Source organism: Eleutherodactylus coqui, chromosome 3 (genome assembly GCF_035609145.1).
Source record: "Eleutherodactylus coqui strain aEleCoq1 chromosome 3, aEleCoq1.hap1, whole genome shotgun sequence".
Taxonomy (NCBI): domain Eukaryota; kingdom Metazoa; phylum Chordata; class Amphibia; order Anura; family Eleutherodactylidae; genus Eleutherodactylus; species Eleutherodactylus coqui.
The window spans coordinates 11,326,799-11,344,962 of record NC_089839.1 but is presented as its reverse complement, the minus strand read 5'-3'; the positions used below and the strand labels follow the sequence as shown (position 1 = coordinate 11,344,962).

The following is an 18,164-nucleotide window of genomic DNA, read 5'->3' as shown; positions in this document are numbered from 1 at the left end:
AATAGGAGTCGTTCAATGATTGGGCGTCTCCCGTTTACACGGAGTGAGAACTCACTGGGTGGCTGCTCCGTTTTAGTGAGCAACTACTCAGATACTTCTTGCTCGGTGCCGTCGGGGTCCGTGTGTACCCACGCTGACAGTCGCCCGTTAGAGTGACGATTGGTGTTGTATAAGCCTACTCCTAGCTCGCTGCGGCCCATGGGATCAGCAATCTAACCTGAAACACTCTGTGCTGCTCACATTCCTACAGGCCCACCTCAGAGAAGAGACCACCAGCAGAGTACAGCACAATGATGAACACGCTTCTACTGCTCACAGCAGCTATAAAGGAGACCATTACCTTCTCTCAGGCGATGCACGATGAAGGTAAATCCTGTAGTGCGAGGGTGCAGGACGTATTCGTACTTCTCCAGCGCGTTCTTTTCAGCAAATTCATGGCTGCGGGCTTTGGTATTTTCTAAAAAAGAAAAAAAAAACAAAAAAACATTATTTTTCATTTTTGCCAGACACAGATCCCTAATTAGGTACAGCATTATACTTCAGAGCTGAACTCACTATTCTGTTGGTGGAGTCTCTGTGTACATACATTAATTATCCTGTACTGCTCCTGAGTTACATCCTGTATTATACCCCAGAGCTGCACTCACTATTCTGCTGGTGGAGTCACTGTGTACATATATTACTTATCCTGTACTGATCCTGAGTTACATCCTGTATTATACTGCAGAGCTGCACTCACTATTCTGCTGGAGGAGTCACTGTGTACATATATTACTTATCCTGTACTGATCCTGAGTTACATCCTGTATTATACTGCAGAGCTGCACTCACTATTCTGCTGGTGGTGGAGTCACTGTGTACATACATTACTTATCCTGTACTGCTCCTGAGTTACATCCTGTATTATACTCCAGAGCTGCACTCACTATTCTGCTGGAGGAGTCACTGTGTACATATATTACTTATCCTGTACTGATCCTGAGTTACATCCTGTATTATACCCCAGAGCTGCACTCACTATTCTGCTGGTGGAGTCACTCTGTACATACATTACTTATCCTGTAATGATCCTGAGTTACATCCTGTATTATACCCCAGAGCTGCACTCACTATTCTGCTGGTGGAGTCACTGTGTACATACATTACTTATCCTGTACTGACCCTGAGTTACATCCTCTATTATACTCCAGAGCTGCACTCACTATTCTGCTGGAGGAGTCACTGTGTACATATATTACTTATCCTGTACTGATCCTGAGTTACATCCTGTATTATACCCCAGAGCTGCACTCACTATTCTGCTGGTGGAGTCACTGTGTACATACATTACTTATCCTGTACTGCTCCTGAGTTACATCCTGTATTATACCCCAGAGCTGCACTCACTATTCTGCTGGTGGAGTCACTGTGTACATACATTACTTATCCTGTACTGACCCTGAGTTACATCCTGTATTATACTCTAGAGCTGCACTCACTATTCTGCTGGTGGAGTCACTGTGTACATACATTACTTATCCTGTACTGCTCCTGAGTTACATGCTGTATTATACCCCAGAGCTGCACTCACTATTCTGCTGGTGGGGTCACTGTGTACATACATTACTTATCCTGTACTGATCCTGAGTTACATCCTGTATTATACTACAGAGCTGCACTCACTATTCTGATGGTGGAGTCACTGTGTACATACATTACTTATGTACTGATCCTGAGTTACATCCTGTATTATACTCCAGAGCTGCACTCACTATTCTGCTGGTGGAGTCACTGTGTACATACATTACTTATCCTGTACTGATCCTGAGTTACATCCTGTATTATACCCCAGAGCTGCACTCACTATTCTGCTGGTGGAGTCACTGTGTACATACATTACTTATCCTGTACTGCTCCTGAGTTACATCCTGTATTATACCCCAGAGCTGCACTCACTATTCTGCTGGTGGAGTCACTGTGTACATACATTACTTACCCTGTACTGATCCTGAGTTACATCCTGTATTATACTCCAGAGCTGCACTCACTATTCTGCTGTCGGAGTCACTGTGTACATACATTACTCATCCTGCACTGATCCTGAATAGTGAGTACAGGATAGTAATGTATTTACACAGTGACCCCCACCAGCAGAATAGGGAGTGCAGCTCTGGAGTATTATATAGGATATGTAACGTAATGAGCACAGTGACCAGTTTTTAGGAGGTGCAGATATGCCTTAATTGCACGCCACCCCTAGTGCTGGGCCTGAATCTCAGCACTACCCACTTATTGTGTTGGCCCAGCAGATAGCTGGGCAGTAATAGAATAGGACGTCCCAAATATACAATTTGTTCCGGATTTCAGCGCCTTTTATTTAGCAGCCTTGCATGTGGCAAGTTAGGCTCTGCAACCAAACAAAGGTCAATTATGGCAACTAATGCCTCAATTCACAAGGAGCAGTGGGCTGCATCTTCTGACGTGCATGGAGCTGCGGACTGCTCCTGGCAGCAGGTCGATAACCATAGTATGGCGAATACTGGAAGACTGTGCCAACGGCCACGAATCAATGGGAAGTAAAAATCCTTGTCCAAAAGTGAAAGAAGGGGCGCAGGCGAAAGCGAGAGGGGGCCAGACGGGGCAGCGAGCAGGAGAGGGGGGCCAGACGGGGCAGCGAGCAGGAGAGGGGGGCCAGACGGGGCAGCGAGCAGGAGAGGGGGGCCAGACGGGGCAGCGAGCAGGACAGGGGGGCCAGAGGGGAAGCGAGCAGGACAGGGGGGCCAGAGGGGAAGCGAGCAGGACAGGGGGGCCAGAGGGGAAGCGAGCAGGACAGGGGGGCCAGAGGGGAAGCGAGCAGGAGAGGGGGGCCAGAGGGGAAGCGAGCAGGAGAGGGGGGCCAGAGGGGAAGCGAGCAGGAGAGGGGGGCCAGAGGGGAAGCGAGCAGGAGAGGGGGGCCAGAGGGGAAGCGAGCAGGAGAGGGGGGCCAGACGGGGCGCGAGCAGGAGAGGGGGGCCAGACGGGGCGCGAGCAGGAGAGGGGGGCCAGACGGGGCGCGAGCAGGAGAGGGGGGCCAGACGGGGCGCGAGCAGGAGAGGGGGGCCAGACGGGGCGCGAGCAGGAGAGGGGGGCCAGACGGGGCGCGAGCAGGAGAGGGGGGCCAGACGGGGCGCGAGCAGGAGAGGGGAGCCAGACGGGGCGCGAGCAGGAGAGGGGAGCCAGACGGAGCGCGAGCAGGAGAGGGGAGCCAGACGGAGCGCGAGCAGGAGAGGGGGGCCAGACGGAGCATGAAGATAAAGGTTTTTTTCCCACTTTATTTTTCACTTTTATTGCATTTGCTTTCAATGTAAAATGGAGGGAAAAAGCATCTTGGCTTCTTTATTCATAATATTAAAAGGGTTTTTAGTTTATAGTAATGAGTTGCTGCGGATGCAACAAAACCGTAAATTATGGCTTCCATTTTTTTAAACAAAAGAGGAAAAAAACTGTGCAAAAAAAAAAAAAATTTTTTACATAAATTTTTTAAAAGATTTTAAATTATTTTTCACATCTCTTTAGGGTACTTGACCCTGCAATCTTCTAATACCTGAAGTGCTTTTATACTGTAGTGTATTATGTGATTTACCTAATATGGGAGACTCTGAGGCCATTGTTAGAAGGCCCCTGGTTGCCATGGCAACGCAATTATATAAAAAAATTAAAACAAACATATTTTTGTATCGCTTCGTCCATAAAATTCCGCTGTGTATAAGGCCTCATGTCCACGGACAAAAGAAGAATTAAAATCCGCAGTGGATTTTAACTCTTCTCCTGCCCCCGGATCCGCACCCCATAGGGATGCATTGACCCCTGCGGGTAGATAAATACCCGCGGATCGTCAATAAAAGTGAATTTAAAAAAAAATGGAGCATGAAAAAATCTGGACCATGCTCCATTTTCGTGCGGGTCTCCCGCGGGTTTCTATTGAAGCCTATGGAAGCCGTCCGGATCCGCGGGAGACCTAAATTTGGAATTTACTCACCTGCTCCGGATCTTCCCTTCGCCGCGGCTTCATCTTTTCTCCGTCACGGCCGGATCTTTTTTCTTCGGGCCGGCACATGCGCAGGGCACGCAACTGACGTGCCCTGCGCATTAGCCGTGCCGAAGAAAGAAGATCCGGCCGCGACGGGGAGAAGATGAAGCCGCGGCGAAGGGAAGATCCGGAGCGGGCGAGAGGTGAGTTTATTCTTATTTTCAGCGCTAATGTCCGCGGGGCAGGAGGGACCCGCTGCAGATTCTCCATGGAGAATCCGGAGCGGGCCTGATTTTCCCCGTGGACATGAGGCCTAAAAGTAACACATTATTTATCCACTTCATTAAAAAAAAAAATAATACACAACTCCGGAATTTGGTTGCTTTGGTTACTCCGTATCAAGAAAAAAAATGTAATAAAAAGCGATCAAAAAGTCACTACAAAATGGTACCAAAAACAACAGTCGATGGAAAAATATAAAAAAAATACGTCTGTCCGAAGACGGCGGCAGAAAATAATTTAACTTTTTTCCAACGATATTTTATTTTTTAATAGTACAAAAAAAAAACTACATAAATTTGGTGTCGCTGTCACCGTGCCGACCCACAGAGTAACGTTGTGTCATTGTTGTTGCAATGTGTAAACCATATAAACAAGCCCCTCCCCTTCTAAAAGATGGCGGAATTGCTTTTTTTCCATTTCACTCCACTTTCAAATTTTTAAAAAGTTCTTCAGTACATTAAATAGGGGTTTAATGTTGAATCCACGACTTTAAAAATAGAAGCTAAATCAGGCCTTCCAGATATCATACATGTATACAAACAGCAGAGCGGAAGCCGCGTCTAGACCAGGGATTCATCTAATCTCAGGCATCACAACGAACGAGCACAAGAGCAAATCGGGGACAATACAGGAAGAAACGGCGAAAAATGGCTATTACCAGAAATACCCTCAGGGCAGGACTGCGGGATTACTGTTAGGGGAAAGGGGACATATAGTAAAATGTATGGGGACAGGGGACTAATGATGTACACAGTGACTCCAGCAGCAGAATAGTGAGTGCAGCTCTGGGGTATAATACAGGATGTAACTCAGGATCAGTACAGGATAAGTAATGTATGTACACAGTGACTCCACCAGCAGAATAGTGAGTACAGCTCTGGGGTATAATACAGGATGTAACTCAGGAGCAGTACAGGATAAGTGATGTATGTACACAGTGACTCCACCAGCAGAATAGTGAGCACAGCTCTGGGGTATAATACAGGATGTAACTCAGGATCAGTACAGGATAAGTAATGTATGTACACAGTGACCCCACCAGCAGAATAGTGAGTGCAGCTCTGGGGTATAATGCAGGATGTAACTCAGGAGCAGTACAGGATAAGTAATGTATGTACACAGTGACTCCACCAGCAGAATAGTGAGTGCAGCTCTGGGGTATAATACAGGATGTAACTCAGGATCAGTACAGGATAAGTGATGTATGTACACAGTGACCCCACCAGCAGAATAGTGAGTGCAGCTCTGGGGTATAATGCAGGATGTAACTCTGGGTCAGTACAGGATAAGTAATGTATGTACACAGTGACCCCACCAGCAGAATAGTGAGTGCAGCTCTGGGGTATAATACAGGATGTAACTCAGGAGCAGTACAGGATAAGTAATGTATGTACACAGTGACTCCACCAGCAGAATAGTGAGTGCAGCTCTGGAGTATAATACAGGATGTAACTCAGGATCAGTACAGGATAAGTAATGTATGTACACAGTGACCCCACCAGCAGAATAGTGAGTACAGCTCTGCAGTATAATCCAGGATGTAACTCAGGAGCAGTACAGGATAAGTAATGTATGTACACAGTGACTCCACCAGCAGAATAGTGAGTGCAGCTCTGGAGTATAATACAGGATGTAACTCAGAATTAGTACAGGATAAGTAATGTATGTACACAGTGACTCCACCGGCAGAATAGTGAGTGCAGCTCTGGAGTATAATACAGGATGTAACTCAGGATCAGTACAGGATAAGTAATGTATGTACACAGTGACTCCAGCAGCAGAATAGCGAGTGCAGCTCTGGGGTATAATACAGGATGTAACTCAGGAGCAGTACAGGATAAGTAATGTATGTACACAGTGACTCCACCAGCAGAATAGTGAGTGCAGCTCTGGGGTATAATACAGGATGTAACTCAGGTCTAGTACAGTATAAGTAATGTATGTACACAGTGACTCCACCAGCAGAATAGTAAGTGCAGCTCTGGAGTATAATACAGGAGTAGTACAGGATAAGTAATGTATGTACACAGTGACCTCACCAGCAGAATAGTGAGTGCAGCTCTGGAGTATAATACAGGATGTAACTCAGGATCAGTACAGGATAAGTAATGTACGTACACAGTGACTCCACCAGCAGAATAGAGAAAACAGCTCTAGAGTATAGTACACGATGTAACTCCGGATCAATACAAGATAAGTAATGTATGTACACAGTGACTCCACCAGCTGAATAGTGAGTGCAGCTCTGAAGTATAATACAGGGTGTAACTCAGGAGCAGTACAGGATAAGTAATGTATGTACACAGTGACCCCACCAGCAGAATAGTGAGTGCAGCTCTGGAGTATAATACAGGATGTAACTCAGGATCAGTACAGGATAAGTAATGTATGTACACGGTGACTCCACTACCAGCAGAATAGTGAGTGCAGCTCTGGAGTGTGATACAAGATGTAACTCAGGAGCAGTACAGGATAAGTAATGTATGTACACAGTGACTCCACCAGCAGAATAGTGAGTGCAGCTCTGGAGTATAATACAGGATGTAACTCAGGATCAGTACAGGATAAGTAATGTATGTACACAGTGACTCCACCAGCAGAATAGTGAGTGCAGCTCTGGAGTATAATACAGGATGTAACTCAGGATCAGTACAGGATAAGTAATGTATGTACACAGTGACTTCACCAGCAGAATAGTGAGTGCAGCTCTGGAGTATAATACAGGATGTAACTCAGGATCAGTACAGGATAAGTAATGTATGTACACAGTGACTCCACCACCAGCAGAATAGTGAGTGCAGCTCTGGGGTGTGATACAAGATGTAACTCAGGGTCAGTATAAAATAGGGATTTGTGCACATCTATATTGAAGGCTCTAGTGCATCCAATACAAAATCTCAGAAAAATGTTGGGTGGCATGCCAGGGGCCAAACACACCACATTACAGTTAGGCCTATTTCACACGAACGACACAATATCGCACTCGTGTCGCTAGAAAGTCAGGCAACTTTATAACGCTCTCTTGCCAGGATTTTTGAGGGGGTGGGGGGTGTGTTATAAATATACTTCACTTTATTACCTTATTATGGGGTCCTATAGATGTCTAGTTCTAATTTATCGATAGCCCATCCTTTGGCTAGGAAAACAATAGAAAACTGGTGAGGGTGCAGCCCTGCAGATCCCCACCAACCTGCTGCTAACTGAACCAGTGCAGGAAGCAGACAGCTCCCATCCCATTGCAGTGGCTGGGATTGGTATTACAAGCCATTCATTTCAATGGAAACTTTGCCTGTAATACCAGGCCTGGCCACTGCAGTGGTAACAGAGCTGTCTATGTCCTACAATCATAAGCTTAAGTGTATTGAATGCACTGGCACAGCAATCAGCTCATCGGGGGTGAGTAACAAGGGGGGGGGGGTGAGAATCCTGCTAATCGACCATTGATGGCCTTATCAATAGTTTACAACCGGACAAACACTTTAATATTTTCGTTTGTATTTTGATTTCGAACAAAATATCTGCTTCCCTATGTGGTAAGTCTGCTACAGATCTCTCCAGTCGCTTCCCGCACATAAAGAACCGAGAACAGAAATTCCTTTTTATACCCATAATGGTATGCATCCAGCACGGTGGCGGATGGCGCTCACTTCCAGCTCCGCAGACTCAGACGCTCAACTTCTCATTCACTCGACATTAAAGTACGGTCATTTAGGTAGATGTAAGAGCAGTCTGGCGCGGTACACGCCGTTCTGTCCTCATGTCAAAAACCCATTCTGCACACAATGACCCGCCTGCAAATAGATAAGTGCCGCGTGGTTCAAGATCTGGCCGCATGTTAATGGATCTGCAGCTCAAGTATTCCAGGAAAATTGATTTTGAGTAAACCCGTCACAGGGGGCGCTGCGGAGGGCTTCATGCAAACTTTACTCAAAAAAAAAGAAGAAAAAAAAAAAAAAGAGGCCATCGTCAATAAATCAGATGGAGCAAAAACATTCTGAACTGTAGGAGTAAAAGAGCGGCAATTACACCGATTGTCAAAAACTATAAAACCCCTAGAAGGAGTGAGTGTGTAAGTGTATATATATATATATATACACATACATACATACATACATATATACATATATATATATATATATATATATATATACACACACACACACTCGTCAGACACATCCCTCCCCTAGTACCCTGGTAGGTCTCCTCTAGCTTGGATGCAAGATGTGACACGGTGGGCATGGAGCTCCAATACCCTGTTGTACTGCCTCTAGCTTGGATACAAGATGTGATATGGGCAGGCATGGAGGCTCTAGTACCCTGTTGTACTGCCTCTAGCTTGGATACAAGATGCGATACGGGCAGGCATGGAGGCTCTAGTACCCTGTTGTACCGCCTCTAGCTTGGATACAAGATGTGATACAGGCAGGCATGGAGGCTCTAGTACCCTGTTGTACTGCCTCTAGCTTGGATACAAGATGTGATATGGGGGGCATGGAGGCTCTAAGACCGTTTTGTACCACTTCTAACTTGGCTAGAAGATGCGATACAGAAAGGAATGGAGACTCTAGTACCCTGTTGTACCATTTCTGGCTTGGATACCAGATGTGATACGGGTGGGCATTAAAGATCTAGTACCCTGTTGTAGAGCCTCTAGCTTGGATACAAGATGTGATACGGGCGGGCATGGATGCATACAGGTTCTATATGGTATCCTGTAGCATATCGCTCCACATTTACTATAACTGAGCCTTTAGATCGTGTAAACTCATAAACTGTGTAAGCTGGCATCCCAGGTGGTCCGGTACACATTATATTGGCTATAAACCTGATGACCGGGCGACCATGCAAGTGTGACAATCTTGTGGGGGCTCCTGTGACCCCCTTGTGTGTGAGGCCGAGCATAATCCTGCTGCTTCTTGGAAGCCGCCCTGAGAGGAACACATGTGGCTGCAGGATGTCCTAAATATATCGCTGAGCTGTCATTGTCCAAAGTACCTAATATAATACCATTACTATGTACAGGAATATAACTACTATAATACTGCCCCCTATGTACAAGAATATAACTACTATAATACTGCCCCTATGTACAAGAATATAACTACTATAATACTGCCCCCTATGTACAAGAATATAATTACTATAATACTGCCCCCTATGTACAAGAATATAACTGCTATAATACTGCCCCCTATGTACAAGAATATAACTGCTATAATACTGCCTCCTATGTACATGAATATACCTACTATAATACTGCCCCTATGTACAAGAATATAACTACTATAATACTGCCCCCTATGTACAAGAATATAACTACTATAATACTGCCCTTTATGTACAAGAATATAACTACTATAATACTGCCTCCTATGTACAAGAATATGACTACTATAATACTGCCCCCCTATGTACAAGAATATAACTACTATAATACTGCCCCCTATGTACAAGAATATAACTACTATAATACTGCCTCCTATGTATAAGAATATACCTACTATAATAGTACCCCCTATGTACAAGAATATAACTACTATAATACTGCTCCTATGTACAAGAATATAACTACTATAATACTGCCTCCTATGTACAAGAATATAACTACTATAATACTGCCCCCCTATGTACAAGAATATAACTACTATAATACTGCTCCCTATGTACAAGAATATAACTACTATAATACTGCTCCCTATGTACAAGAATATAACTACTATAATACTGCTCCCTATGTACAAGAATATAACTCCTATAATACTGCTCCCTACGTACAAGAATATAACTACTATAATACTGCCCCCCTATGTACAAGAATATAACTCCTATAATACTGCTCCCTACGTACAAGAATATAACTGCTATAATACTGCCCCCTATGTACAAGAATATAACTACTATAATACTGCTCCTATGTACACGAATATAACTACTATAATACTGCTCCTATGTACAAGAATATAACTACTATAATACTGCCTCCTATGTACAAGAATATAACTACTATAATACTGCCCCCTATGTACAAGAATATAACTACTATAATACTGCCTCCTATGTACAAGAATATAACTACTATAATACTGCCCCCTATGTACAAGAATATAACTACTATAATACTGCCCACTATGTACAAGAATATAACTACTATAATACTGCCCCCTGTGTACAAGAATATAACTACTATAATACTGCTCCTATGTACAAGAATATAACTACTGTAATACTGCCCCCTGTGTACAAGAATATAACTACTATAATACTGGCTCCTATGTACAAGAATATAACTACTATAATACTGCCTCCTATGTACAAGAATATAACTACTATAATACTGCCCCCTGTGTACAAGAATATAACTACTATAATACTGGCTCCTATGTACAAGAATATAACTACTATAATACTGCCTCCTATGTACAAGAATATAACTACTATAATACTGCCCACTATGTACAAGAATATAACTACTATAATACTGCCCCCTATGTACAAGAATATAACTACTATAATACTGCCCCCTATGTACAAGAATATAACTACTATAATACTGCCCACTATGTACAAGAATATAACTACTATAATACTGCCCCCTATGTACAAGAATATAACTACTATAATACTGCTCCTATGTACAAGAATATAACTACTATAATACTGCCTCCTATGTACAAGAATATAACTACTATAATACTGCCCCCTATGTACAAGAATATTACTACTATAATACTGCCCCTTATGTACAAGAATATAACTACTATAATACTGCCCCCTATGTACAAGAATATAACTACTATAATACTGCCCCCTATGTACAAGAATATAACTATTATAGTGCTGCCTCCGTTCTCATAGATTGTGACGCCATTACATGTAATCTCTAGTGCACCTCTGGACAGTATTAGTAACTTGTCATCTTTACATAAGTGCAGACATTCACAGGATGACGCCTTTCGGATGTTTCTTCTCCTCCCGCCAATCTCGTTCTTCCTCGCTGGGTCACCATTAATCAGCAGTGTTCATCAGCCCAACATCCCTGCTGTCACCAGACAATCTCCTTCTCTCCGTATTTCTGTTCCGCCGCCCCCACCTTTTGGGACAAGATGTACAGTTTGGCGTTCTGTGAGCAGGCGCCAGCTGGCCAGTAAACGTGTGACCGGTGAGAGGTCTTGTTGTCATCCTCCGAAATCATGTGTACGAAGGAAATCTGGAAGTCTTGTTGGAAGGAGGACGTCTGGGCAGTAGCCTTAAACAAACACACATTTCATCTTCTCAGAGTTTGTCTTGGACGGACATGAGAGATGGAAGAAGATACAAATTCGCTTGACGGAGCTTTAGAAAAACTTCCCTCCTTTGAAGTGGATGATAAAGACACGAGACGAGAAGCTTCTAACCCGAGATGCTTCCTAGACATTCCACTTGGAAGGACCGCATAAAACATGAGGAGAAGCATCTGGGCCGTCCGGGGTACAAAGATCCAAAAAATAGCAGAAGCGGGAAAGAAGTTTTTGAAGAAATATTATGGGTAAAACTCAAACGCTGCGCACTATGGCCTCCATAAAGGGTTCCAGGTTTAGAAGCGCATGGTTACTTCCTTCCAAAACTTGCGCCACACCCGTCTACTGGTTGTATCTGGTACTGCAGCTCAGCTCTACTGAAGTGAATGGGGTTGAGATTTAATACCACACGTGACCTGTGGACCGGAATGGCGCTGTTGTTGGAAGAAAACAGCCATGTTTTTCTAATCCTGGACAACCTATGTAACGGCTTAACCCCCCCAGGGGGGGCAGACTTCTGACTAGCAGTCCATCGCACATGCCATGGGCACACCTTGACATACTACCAGTCATGACAGCCCTGGGGGCTTTCTGAAGGCCCCGGGCTGCTATGACAACCGAATGGCATCTCACAATCTCATTGGAGGGCAGATTGAAGCATTTGTAGGCTGCTGTCAGAGTTCACACCAGAATTTAACCCCTTAATGGTGCGGCCCTTTTTTTTCCATTTTCGTTTTTTCCTCCCCCCTTTAGTTCTCCATCGCCGTCTTTGTCGGGGGGCTCGCTGTTTTTTGCGGGTCGAGTTGTATTTTTTTAATGGTGCTGTTTAATGTACTCTTAATTAAACATTTTGAATTTTATAACCAACTCCGCCCCCTCCAGAAGGGTCCCGCAAGCTCCTCTGTGGATCGGCCTTGGTTCTCTCTGTCGGATTGAGATTGAGGAATGTGGAGAAGTCAGAACCTCGAAGCTCATTGTGATGTTCCTGCAGGATGCCCGGGCACATTACCTGCCGACAGGGAACCCCACTGCCATGAAGGGGGACTTGTCTGTACAAGGTTAGGTAGGTAGGTGGTACGCGTCACATCACATGATGCCACGACCCAAGTACCCAGCAGAATGTTGCCCGTGGCACTGCCCCACCGGCTTGTCCTCTCCCCAGTCTGGTGCCATCCTCTTCCCTGGTCAGTGACGCACCCGGCCGCCCACATGATGAAATCTGATTCATTGAACCGGGCGTCTTCTTCCATTACTCCATGCCGCAGTTTTGATCTCCATTGGATGCACTTTCGTTGGTGGACTGGGGTCACATGGACACTCTTATCGGTCTGCAGCGCCGTACACAGCGAGCTGCGATGTCACATGGGCATATCTGCACACTGCATTACGGAGCGCTGAATCCTCATTAACATGCCCTACTATGGTCCGTATTACTGACCGGAGCAGCCCCTTGAAGTCAATGGGACTGTGCAAATATGCCTGATACATTCGTACTGACTGGGGAGTTATGCATGAATTCAATGGCGCATGTGAAAAACGCAGAGGATACACACGCAAAAAGGCACAAGCAGGTCCAGATACGCAGGGAATACGCAGCATATCCACGGACCCAAACTGCAAACACCCAAAATACGTAGGGAGTCGGCAAGTTTGGGTCCGTGAATACGCTGCGTATGCTCGTGTAAATGAGCCCCGAGTCCTTGCGGCTAGTAACAGAGAATGACGCAGGACAACTGACGCCGCGCACCTTCTCCGCCCGGCAGTAGCGGTCCGTGAACGCCAGTAGGGACTGTGTGCGACAATGTCAGATACAATATCCAGCGCCGTGTAACTGGCATAGAGAGGAAGTAGTCAGCTACAGAATGGAAGCGGGGCAGGGAGCAGACCCCCTGACTCTGGTCACCATGGCGACTGGGTTACGTCCAAACTGGCAATAAGGCATAGCGTCGCTCCGTATACTACTGCATATAATAGTGGCCATTATAAAGAATACCGGGACACTTTCTTCCATATTACCCATCTATAAATACATGACACACAAGCGGTAATATGCGATCAGGCGGCGGGCAGATCTGCTGCGGCAGCACAACACGGTGCGTCACGGGTGCGATAAATATGGCCCCACAATCCCCGGAGGGAAAGGATGACACCTGGGATAAGGCTTCTATTAATATGCCTTTATTTGCGTCGGCGTGTCGTCTGCTTGCTAATTCTGGGAGACAGGTAAAGGCTTAATCCGGTGAAACTACGTAAAAGCCTGCGAGATAATCTTCCCCTCCCCCGTCCTGAGCAAAAACATCCTCCTTCCCTCTCAACGAGCGGCATTATAGATTAGTGGTCACTTACGCAAATGGTCTTGGGCGAGTAAGGAGAGAATCCCGGCACGTCTCCTCTGCTCACCGCTTACTCCACCAGTCACCTGCTCGATACAATGTAACTACACCGACCATGTGACACCAATGTATCTCATCCAACCGCGGCCGGCTGCGCCACTGGCGGAGGGCCGACTGTTCTGGCACGTACGTCATATGGGATATATGATAATAAAGGTGTGATACATAACGAGAGGACATTTACAGGGGGCCGGGAAGTCTTCAGACCCCTTCACTTTGTTACATTGGCCATGTGTTTCCCCGTCATTCTACACTCAGTTCCCCATTATGACAAAGTGACAACAAAAGGGTAGAAATCAATATATATATATATATATATTTTTTTTAATGAAAGACTAACATTTGGCATTGACATAAGTATTCCCACCCTTGGGTAGGACACCTGACATTTAGCTCGGAGGCTCCCATTTCTCTTGATCATCTCGGAGATGTTTCTACACCTTGATTGGAGTCACCTGCGGTAAGTTCAGCTGATTGGAAGTAACAGACCCCCCATCTATATAAGGTCTCACAGCTCACAATGCATATCAGAGCCAAAACCATGAGGAGGACAGAACTGCCTGTAGAGCTCAGATACAGGATTGTGTGGAGGCGCAGATCTGGGGAAGCTGCAAAAACATTTCTGCTGCCCTGAAAGTTCCCAAGAGCCCAGCGGCCCCCATAATACTTACATGGAAGAACAACAACCAGGACTCTTCCTAGAACCGCCGACCCCAAAACTCAGGGGGAGAAGGGCCTTGAGGAAAGAGAAGACCAAGAAACCAATGGTCACTCTGGCTGAGCTCCAAAGTTCTGTGTGCAGAAGGGAGAAACTTCCAGAAGGTCGACCATCACTGCAGCCTCCGGCAATCCGGGCTTTATGGCAGAGGGGCCAGAAAAAAAGCCTCCTCAGTAAGACACATAGAAGCCGCCTGGAGTTACCAAAAATCACCGAAAGGCCCTCAGACTGCGAACAACAAGATTCTCTGCTCTAATGACATCAAGATGGAACTTTTTGGCCTTTTAAGCATTCTGTCTGAAGGAAACCAGGCACCGCTCATCGCCTGCCCAATACCATCTCTATTGTGAAGCCTGGAGGTGGAGCATAATGCTGGGGGTGGGGGGGGAAGAGACCGGTCAGGGGGGATGGAAAGCCGAATGGAGCAAAGTACACAGATACTGAAGACTTGATGCAGAGCGCAAGGGACCTCAGACCGGGCAGAAGGGTCACCTTCCGACAAGACAATGACCCCATGACCTCGGCCAAGACAACACAGGAGGGGCGTAGGGACAACTCTGTGAATGTTCTCGGGTGGCCCGGCCAGAGTCCCGAACCCAATCAAACATCCCTGGGGAGACCTGAAAATGTCCCCTCCGTGTTGCAATTGTGGAGAGCTGCTATGCCACTCCTGGGCATACTGAAGGCTTCTAGGGTTGCCATGGGTTCAAGACCTCAGGGCTTAATAGACTAACATTAAAACTGCAATGAGGTACTGCAGTGTAGAAGTAATCAAGCAGAAGCAAGTTAATAGAACATTTTTTTTCCACAAAATTAAAAATTGAAAAGACCTTTCACAAGTTTGCCAAGAAATTAATCGAACGCATTTAACGAAGTACAGAGCACTTGTCGCCTCGTTTGGGGGATGATGGGACTTATAGTTCCAATGCTTTAATATGTCTATATAACAAGTCAGACGATAGAATAAAACCTCAGATGCAACGGCACTTCACCCCCAACTCCTGCGTCACTCTGATCCGGACCAGGAAGCTGAGATACGAGCTGTTTGCAGGGCCCGCACTCTGCGAGATATCTAAGCTGCGCTCACCGAGAGTCTCTCACACGAATGACGCAGCGGCTCCCGATTCGCAGCTTTACTAACCTGTCAGGTCGGTTCCCTCCGGAAAGATCAGAAGTTGAAGAGGTTCTTTAATGTCGCAGAAATAATCCAGCATGGCTTCAAAATGACTCTTATCTTCCTCCCACTTCCTGCGAATAAAGATGAAGGCGGCGACCTGCATGGCCCAACCTGCAAGGGGACAAAGACAAGACGGAGTCAGCGGCAGTCTGGGCAAAAACACCCGCACTCTACCTGCTCTTCATATATAGTACAGTACAATCTATTGTTCTCTGCTATCAGCTGGGAGGTGCTGTAAATATACTGATCTTCTGTATGCCCCGAAATCATTACATGTCACATACATTACTGATTATAGTAGCTATATTCTTGTACATAGGGGGCAGTATTATAGTAGTTATATTCTTGTACATAGGGGGCAGTATTATAGTAGTTATATTCTTGTACATAGGGAGCAGTATTATAGTAGTTATATTCTTGTACATAGGTGGCAGTATTATAGTAGTTATATTCTTGTACATAGGAGCAGTATTATAGTAGTTATATTCTAGTACATAGGAGCAGTATTATAGCAGTTATATTCTTGTACATAGGGGGCAGTATTATAGTAGTTATATTCTTGTACATAGGAGGCAGTATTATAGTAGTTATATTCTAGTACATAGGAGGCAGTATTATAGTAGTTATATTCTAGTACATAGGAGGCAGTATTATAGTAGTTATATTCTTGTACATAGGGGGCAGTATTATAGTAGTTATATTCTTGTATATAGGGGGCAGTATTATAGTAGTTATATTCTTGCACATAGGAGGCAGTATTATAGTAGTTATATTCTAGTACATAGGAGGCAGTATTATAGTAGTTATATTCTTGTACATAGGAGGCAGTATTATAGTAGTTATATTCTTGTACATAGGGGCAGTATTATAGTAGTTATATTCTTGTACATAGGAGGCAGTATTATAGTAGTTATATTCTAGTACATAGGAGGCAGTATTATAGTAGTTATATTCTAGTACATAGGAGGCAGTATTATAGTAGTTATATTCTTGTACATAGGAGGCAGTATTATAGTAGTTATATTCTTGTACATAGGGGGCAGTATTATAGTAGTTATATTCTTGTACATAGGGGGCAGTATTATAGTAGTTATATTCTTGTACATATGGGCAGTATTATAGTCGTTATATTCTTGTACATAGAGGGCAGTATTATAGTAGTTATATTCTTGTACATAGGAGCAGTATTACAGTAGTTATATTCTTGTACATAGGAGGCAGTATTATAGTAGTTATATTCTTGTACATAGGGGGCAGTATTATAGTAGTTATATTCTTGTACATAGGGGGCAGTATTATAGTAGTTATATTCTTGTACATAGGGGGCAGTATTATAGTAGTTATATTCTTGTACATAGGGAGCAGTATTATAGTAGTTATATTCTTGTACATAGGGGGCAGTATTATAGTAGTTATATTCTTGTACATAGGAGGCAGTATTATAGTAGTTATAGTCTTGTACATAGGGGCAGTATTATAGTAGTTATATTCTTGTACATAGGGGGCAGAATTATAGTAGTTATATTCTTGTCCATAGGGGGCAGTATTGTAGTAGTTATATTCTTGTACATAGGGGGCGGTATTATAGTAGTTATATTCTTGTACATAGGAGCAGTATTATAGTAGTTATATTCTTGTACATAGGAGGCAGTATTATAGTAGTTATATTCTTGTACATAGGGGGCAGTATTATAGTAGTTATATTCTTGTACATAGGAGGCAGTATTATAGCAGTTATATTCTTGTACATAGGGGGCAGTATTATAGTAGTTATATTCTTGTACATAGGGGGCAGTATTATAGTAGTTATATTCTTGTACATAGGAGGCAGTATTATAGTAGTTCTATTCTTGTACATATGAGCAGTATTATAGTCGTTATATTCTTGTACATAGGGGGCAGAATTATAGTAGTTATATTCTTGTACATAGGAGGCAGTATTATAGCAGTTATATTCTTGTACATAGGGGGCAGTATTATAGTAGTTATATTCTTGTACATAGGGGGCAGTATTATAGTAGTTATATTCTTGTACATAGGAGGCAGTATTATAGTAGTTATATTCTTGTACATAGGGGGCAGAATTATAGTAGTTATATTCTTGTCCATAGGGGGCAGTATTGTAGTAGTTATATTCTTGTACATAGGGGGCGGTATTATAGTAGTTATATTCTTGTACATAGGAGCAGTATTATAGTAGTTATATTCTTGTACATAGGAGGCAGTATTATAGTAGTTATATTCTTGTACATAGGGAGCAGTATTATAGTAGTTATATTCTTGTACATAGGGGGCAGTATTATAGTAGTTGTATTCGTGTACATAGGCG

The 18,164-nt window shown here is 44.2% G+C and overlaps 1 protein-coding gene across 2 annotated transcripts in view; it reads right to left on the bottom strand.

Moving 5' to 3' along the window:
• The window catches only part of LCLAT1 (lysocardiolipin acyltransferase 1), a 91,134-nt gene that overhangs the window by 45,538 nt on the left and 27,432 nt on the right, over positions 1–18,164 (bottom strand). For both annotated transcript variants that reach the window (XM_066595119.1, XM_066595118.1), the window contains exons 4-5: positions 15,800–15,946; positions 341–457 (exon numbers count right to left, since the gene is read on the bottom strand). In XM_066595119.1, the coding sequence (XP_066451216.1) occupies positions 341–457; positions 15,800–15,946 (264 nt within the window). The remainder of the gene's footprint in view (positions 1–340; positions 458–15,799; positions 15,947–18,164) is intronic.